The sequence below is a fragment of the Camellia sinensis genome, chromosome 3 (genome assembly GCF_055761805.1).
Source record: "Camellia sinensis isolate YWXY chromosome 3, ASM5576180v1, whole genome shotgun sequence".
Taxonomy (NCBI): Eukaryota; Viridiplantae; Streptophyta; class Magnoliopsida; order Ericales; family Theaceae; genus Camellia; species Camellia sinensis.
Genome location: NC_138963.1, coordinates 206,810,796 through 206,818,219, shown reverse-complemented (window position 1 = coordinate 206,818,219; position 7,424 = coordinate 206,810,796). Strand labels below are relative to the sequence as shown.

The 7,424-nt window shown below is 33.0% G+C and overlaps 1 protein-coding gene and 1 long non-coding RNA gene across 2 annotated transcripts; one reads left to right on the top strand and one right to left on the bottom strand.

The window, feature by feature from the left end:
- Positions 1 to 293: 293 nt before the first annotated feature.
- LOC145822184 (uncharacterized) lies at positions 294 to 1,642 on the bottom strand. The gene is made up of 2 exons (XM_082918781.1): positions 1,569 to 1,642; positions 294 to 711 (listed from the first exon to the last, which is right to left on the bottom strand). The coding sequence occupies exons 1-2, from the start codon at positions 1,640 to 1,642 to the stop codon at positions 294 to 296; spliced, it is 492 nt and encodes a 163-aa protein (XP_082774907.1).
- Positions 1,643 to 5,400: 3,758 nt separating this feature from the next.
- On the top strand, positions 5,401 to 7,424 carry LOC145821258 (uncharacterized). Its single transcript, XR_014363282.1, has 3 exons — positions 5,401 to 5,938; positions 6,480 to 6,539; positions 7,299 to 7,424. It is a non-coding gene; the product is annotated as an uncharacterized LOC145821258 (long non-coding RNA).

The window sequence follows — 7,424 nt, the reverse complement described above, 5'->3', positions numbered from 1 at the left end:
TGGTCTCAATCTATTTATAAAAATAAATAAAAAAATAGTAAGTAAAATCAATTAAAGTATATAAATGTAAATGTATTTCGTCAATTTAAAAAAACCATATAATAGAGAAAAAGTTTGAAGAAATATTACCTCCATCAAGAATTTTGCAAAATTAGCATTTCCAAGATTTGCATGATTCAAGCGCATGTTCAAATTTAAAGACAGAACAGTATATCCTTCCATAGAAAAGAGTGTCTTAATGATGCATTCACAATTTGCTCACGAACTCCTTTGGTTATAACTGGTAAGATTTATTAAAAATCTCCACCAAGAACAACAGTGATATCCCTAAATGGCTTTTCACTATCACAAGTGTCCCGAAGTGTACGATCAACTACCTCAACATAATGTCTATGCTGCATAAGAACTTTATCCCAGATTATAAGTTTTGTTTCTCTAAACAATTTTGCTTGTAATGATTGCTTGCTAAATCCACAAATTGAATTTTCCAATACATCCAACAGAATGGAAAATGTTGAATGAGTTGTACGACTTCCTACCAATAACAATGATGCAATTCCAGATGAAGCCACAATAATAACAATATGGCCAAGGCTGCGACACTTTAAACCAATCGCATTGTACAAAAACGTTTTCCCTGTTCCAGTACCTCCATTCAAAAAGAAAATAGTTCCTTTATTTTCAAAGACTGAGGAAGTGATTGTATCATAGCTGTTCGTTGATCATTGTTGAGGCGATCAATAATAATTTCTGCATCTGTTTGTTATGCCTCATTTTGTAGTTGTTGATGTTTGAATATCAACCTGTTACCAACTACTGCACTCTAATTTGTAGAAGGCTGTGGCATTGGCGAGAAGTCAGTTAAACTTTTTCTTGATTCTTGCAATATTTGATTCAAAAGATATAGACTATAGTCTTCAATTTGAGCCTCAGTTGGTTCAGAAATGGCAAACAATGTTCGAATCTTATGTGCAAGATTATCACATATATGCATTGAAAATTGATTCCATAATGCATATGGTTGCAATGGAGAGCATTGAGTAAGAATAATAGTAAACAATCTCCTCAATTAATAACCAGTTTTCATAACTGTAGCCTCTTTAAGGCATTGTATCCATTCTTCATCATCTTCTAAAAGTCCTGTTGTAAGATATGCTAATTTAAACGTATCATGTAAAACATTGTTGACCTTGCGTAAGCATTGAAACGATTTTGGTCCTTTGACAACAGTTAATAGCAAACGTAAATAAAATCTCTCACCACAATTAGGGCTAGCAAAGTACATTCTACTGATCGCAAATCCTTGTTGTCTTGGTTTCCACCTCTTTTCTGAATTAAGCCAAACAAAATGTTGTGGAAATTCTTGGTAAGAGAATGGACATTCATCTTCCATAGAAGCACAACGTGAAAAAAAACCAGTTAGAGTTGACATTTTTTGCCCAGCTCTAGAAACAATTGCTTCTAATGATTTATCAGGATTAAAAAGAATGTGGTGCATTCCAAGTAAATGAAGTGCTAAGCGTACAACTGTTGGTATCTCTACATGCAATGGATGACCAAATATTCACCAAGCAGCTTCTGGAGGTCCAATAGACCTCACATCGAGATATTGTTGGATCTCATTTATCAATCCCAACACCATCGTTGTACAATCATAACCCTTGTAAATGTACTTGTGTATATACTTGACACATCTCATTCCGACACAGACTTCCACATTTATGTGGCAGTTGAAACGTTTAGAAAGATATGTATTGTATGGTACGATGTCTCTGTTATTAACTTCTTTCCCCCTCAAAATACCACTACAACAAAAAAGGTCTATGGTGACGAAAACGCATGACGAAAAAATATTTTGTCTCCAAATATACATGTTTTAGTGATGAAAATAAGATTTCGCCTCCAATTGTACTATTTTTAGAGACAAAAACCAAATTTTGTCACCAAATGCTTAAAATCAAATAAAACAATTGGTGACAAAAAATTTATTCGTCTCTAAATTTTATTTTCATCACAAAACAGTTTCTCACCCTGGAAAATTTGGCGGAAGATTTGGCGCCATTTTGGAGACGAAATTTTTCGTCATCGTTGTAAAAAATTTTTAAAGAGGAAATAATTTCATCTCCAAATGTATTATTTTTAGAGAGGAAAACCAAATTTCGTCACCAAATGCTTAAAATCAATAAAAAAATAAAATTGAACCGAGAGATAAATATCTCTCTGTTTAGATACATGTATTTTATCTTCTATATCTCTCTTTGTCACCCCTTCACCCATTCATCTCCGTCACACCGTCTGTCCATCTTTGTCGCACCGGCTAACCCGCACGTCGCCAGCCGGCACTCGCTACAACAGGTCTCTCTCTCTCTCTCTCTCTCTCTCCCTCCCTATTATCACTACAACAAAATCGGGTTTTCACGGCACCACATTAACGACATACAATAAATGCACGACGTGATTTCTCACTTTTACGACTTTCTTTTTTTGCACATCGTAAATAATTTTCTAACCACGACCTGTCTATTGTGTAGGTCGTGAATGCTAATAATGATGATTTTTTTACGACTTGCAATGTTAGCCGTAAATAATAAGACTTTCTATGGCGTGCATATGACATGCCGTTAATACATCAACTCTGCATGACACATGTACACCGACTATTAAAAATATTGAACATTTTAACAAAAAATCAACTGTTAAAAAATACACTTTTCACGACACACATATATTAACTATTAAAAATATTTTACTTTTTACGACACACAATTCCTATCATGAATAGTATGACTGAAATAAAAATCGGTGCCAAAATAAAATACTCTGCCCCAAACCCCCAAACCCAAAAATATATTAGACAAAAATAAATATATCGAACTTCTTCTAATCGTAAAGGAACATATAAACTCGAAAAATGACTTGGACCCCCAGCTGGGGATGCTGGGGGTCGCCCATGATTGGGCAAAAAAACAGTTTTTTTTTTTTTTTTTTTTAAAGTTCCCGGCCAATCCCAGGCCGACACGTGGCACTGGGGGGGGGGCGTTGGTGGGGGTCGTCCGTACTGGGGGTCTGTAGCATTGTTGTATAAACTCAGAAGATGGGAGAGAAGAGAGGGTTCGAAGAAGATACTTGGGCAAAACCAAGAAGAGAGGGTTAACCTAGAAGGCTTTGGCTTTGGCTTCTAATCAAAGTGAACCTATAAGGTTTCATCAAAAGAGAGAAGTTTGGAGGGAGCTCAATCTCATCTCTCTAAATCGTCTCATCGAAGAAGGGTTACCTGGTACATTGCTTCCTCATCTCTTTCCTCTTATCTTTGTTGATTTCTATTAAAGTGATTACTCATTGTTTGTTTGGTTTTGATTTCGATTTTGATTTCGATTTTTGATCATCTCATCGATTTTGATTTCAACTCTCTATTACAGATTCTCTGTCTTTTTATGGTAAACTATTGCTTCTTCTCTTTCTCTCTCTCTCTCTCTCTCTCTCTCTCTCTACGAAGCTAGGGTTTCAAAACCACCACTGTCAAGTGGTGTTGATTGAACGGAGGCAGATTTTTCTGTTTCTTGTGAAACTCAGTTCATATTTTTCTATCACCATCTATTCTATTTCATGTATATGTCTAGTGATTTGGGGAAAAAATGGTTTTGAGAAGTTAAGTTTTAAATTGAAAATTTAGGGTTTTTATTTGGGGGTTTTGATCCAAAAATTAAGATTTTGTTGCCATTGCCAATTTTTCAGGTAATTTTATTTTTATTTCTAATGGCTCCTATTTTACTTTGACCATTTGTTTTGTTCATGATTTGTGCTAGGTTGTTGCTGGAAAGAAAATTTGTATCAGGTGATTCTCTTCCTTGTCTCTCTGTGATGTTTGCACATGTTTGTATGTATCTAAATATTAACATGTTTGTATGTCTCTCTTGTCTTTGTTTCTCGTTGTTGTCTTTGGCTGATTATGTTTGTGTATCTGTGTTTGCTTAGGTATCTTTATATATCTTTATTTTGTTTCTGCTGTCCAGCAGAGAAGAAAACTATATACATGTTATTTATGCCTCCTAGGTGCTTGATAAAATGCTACTAAGAGTGATTGGCTCTTACTATACTTTTATATTGTTTTCTTGTGAGTTTTTGTTTTAAATATATATATCTATATATATAGTAAATGGCTATATTTGAAACTTGTCATGTTATATATGAGAAATCACCAAGGAGATGAAAAGTTTGGTGAAACAAAAATGTTGTATATAACAGCCCTTACAAAAAAAATGTTGGATTTTTTTTTAAAGAATTTTTTTTTGGGTTATTTAAAAATAAAATAAAAATTAAAAAAATAAATTTTAGAATGTATGCTAAAAGGACAATAACATTGGCCACAAGCCCAAAAGTCCACCGGGCAATCAAACTAACGGTTAAAAGGGGTCTAGGAACTTAGGACGATACAGTTTGATTGTAGAGAGAATGCTCTGCCATGTCTTAGCTGCTATTGATTGTTTCTTGGTTTAAATCACAATTATTGTTCCATTTTGGAGTGTATGATTTTTACCTTTTCTATCTTTGTAATTAAAAATTATATAAATATTTTACCATGTATAGTTCTCAGTTTGGATTGAATGATCTTTTACATACATACATAGTCCATTTAAATTAGTGTTTGGTTCATTGGAATGAAATGTTTAATACATCAAAATATGCATTATTTTATGTTTGGGTGACTAAAAGAATAACAAAAAATGCATTGCAAATGATCATTCCATAGGGAAATTTAAGAAATGAGTATTTCATTCTATTCCATGTGATTGTTGAGAACTAAATAGAATATCAGTTTTTTCTAGGCTTTGGTGATGAATTCACTAATTGCAATCACTCCTAGACATTGGCATATGTTATCTAAATATAATATGTAATTTGTGGTTTGACTTTCATATCCTTTGCTTGTGTTTTTGTTTTTTGGTTTTGAATCCCTTTCTTAGCACAATGTATTTTTCAAGCACATGGTTGGATATATTATTGAATATCAGTTTTTTTCTAGGCTTTAGTGATGAATTTACTAACAATCACTCCTGGACATTGGCATATTTTATCTAAATATAATATGTAATTCTTTTATTCTTGTGCTTTGACTTTCATATCCTTTGCTTGTGTTCTTGGTTTTTAGTTTTGAATCCCTTTCTTAGCACAATGTTTTTTTCAAGCACACGGTGGGATATATTATTGAAAAGTGCAATTCCTTTTACTAGGTTGATTAAATTTTTATATTTTAGCTTTCATGTTGGTAAGTTAACTTATCTCAGAGCTTGTGATTTGAAGGTAGCTCTTTTAGTTAAACCGGGTTTCTATGATCAATTTTCCATCACACATCCTACTTTTTTTTGGCACATCCTTTAATAGGTTTTAGTTTTTTTTTTTTTTTTTTTTGCTGATGATTTCATTGTCTAGATGATTTAAGATTGTTCTAAATAGCAAATATAAGTGGTAAATGAATATAGAAAGACTGATCTATTTATTTATTTGCCTTTCTTACAATTCTTGTATGCATTACCCTGCCTCTACAAGCATATAATTGATGAAGGGTGATGCTTTTACTTCTATTATTTTGAAATTTTATGCCATATTGGTCGCAATCAATCTTGTGTGTTAATTAAGTGGCCACTTTCTTCTTTGTTTTGTGGTATACCCTTATTCCTTCTTCGAAAAATTTAAACAGTATGGAAAATAGTAAAAGTGAAGTTGTTGCCTCTATATTGGCATATAAACTACAGACAATTTTCCTAGCAAGGAAATAGCTGAAAATCAGTTTTCCCTGCTCTACTTTATTTTCATTATTTTGTTTTGATTTTGTAATTTCTTTTTCTTCCTTTTTGTTGATTTTGTTAGGGTTGGCAACCTAGAATCCAAGAAAAGGTAGCTGATTGGGATGAAAATTTGGACAAGTTTGAAGATTAAGGTATTTTAAACAGTTTTTGTATAGGATTAAGTGGACATTTACCTTGAGTATCTTTTTTGCAAGAAGTGTTTGATGCTGGATCTTTGAGTGTTTTGTGGATTGAGAATTTTGTGGTGTAGGGAATTTGAAGCCAAGATGTGCAAGTTGTAGTTGTATGATTGTAATTCTGATGAACTCTTGCTACTTCCAAGTTTCACATTTGTCAAAGAGCTCACGCTTAATGTGGAAAATGTTGTAGCCCCTCCCAAACCAAAATCCTCTTCAGTTGTTAGTAAAGCACCATCCACAAAAGAGGGTGTACATGTTTCATATTCTTTAACTTCTCTTATGGTTGAAAGTTATGAATACCATGATTGCCTATTGTATTATCTCTTCACTTTTACATATGCATCATGCACTTTGATCATTAATGCAAGTAGTTTGTGTGAATATTATTTGCACATAGATTGGGAAGCATAAGTTATTGCTCTTTAATAGTGCTGTGGTGGTTTCTGATGCTAAGTATCTATATTATCTTTCCTAATTTCTCCCTTGGGTGCAGAAAGTCGCAATCAAGAAGATGGATATACAAGTTTCAAAGGAATTTCTTGCTAAACTTAAGGTATAGTCACATGTTCATTATCTGAACCTGGTAGCACTCTTATCCATCTTATTAGTAAATATATGTACATGCCATTCTATTGTATTTGATATGGACTTTGCTGACATTTAGAACCTAGAGTAATTTGAATTCATTCCATTTTTCGAAATCCTTTTTATTTTTAATCCTCTAGAATTTAACATCATATTACGGTAATTTGATAACCAATATATTTACATTGTGCCATTTAGCAGCAGTTAGAGTCCTTTGGCTTCAGATAGAGTTGGACTTGCTTTGTTTTTTCTTTGTTGGCTGTTTGTACCTAACTAAATGGCCTATAGATAAATCTCTGGTTATGTTATGAAACTTATAAAAGAAAATTTGAAATGAAAGTGGACTTGTTCTATGTTGTGTTCAAATTTCAAAACCTAAAGAGATCCTAAATGGTTTACAAATCCATTCTTTTGGCTTGTGTTTCTAACTTGTAAAACTGTAGATATTTAGAAGTTTTCAGGTAACATACTTAAAGATTATCATATGTCAAAATGTTTAATGCCTATTCACCTTGAAGCTTGAGTTTTATTGCATCCTTGTTACCAATCACTTTTATTGTTTTAGAATTCACTGCATGCAGATTTTCTGCAGTCATTTTGAGTCCAGTTTTTTACTTTTGGCTGTGAGTGCTGAATATTTTATATTTAGAATGACAATCTCATTTTAATTTTTCTCTGCAGCTTGATATTTCTTGCATATGTAATTTGGTTATCTTGTCAAATGCAGATATTGGGGCAAAAAATATCTCAAACTTCATCTCTAATTATGCAATTAGTGTGCCAAATTTAGCGGTGAGGAACTTCTCATGAATGCTACCGGTAATTTCCTTGAGGCCGCAATTTTCTGAAGCAC

What these genes read in the sequence shown, in the direction of transcription:
- LOC145822184 (XM_082918781.1), bottom strand. Translation starts at nt 1,642, where the DNA reads ATGGTGTTGGGATTGATAAATGAGATCCAACAATATCTCGATGTGAGG. An exon ending in GGACCTCCAGAAGCTGCTTG is followed by an intron (nt 712 to 1,568) that starts GTGAATATTTGG and finishes ATCAACGAACAG; the next exon opens with CTATGATACAATCACTTCCT.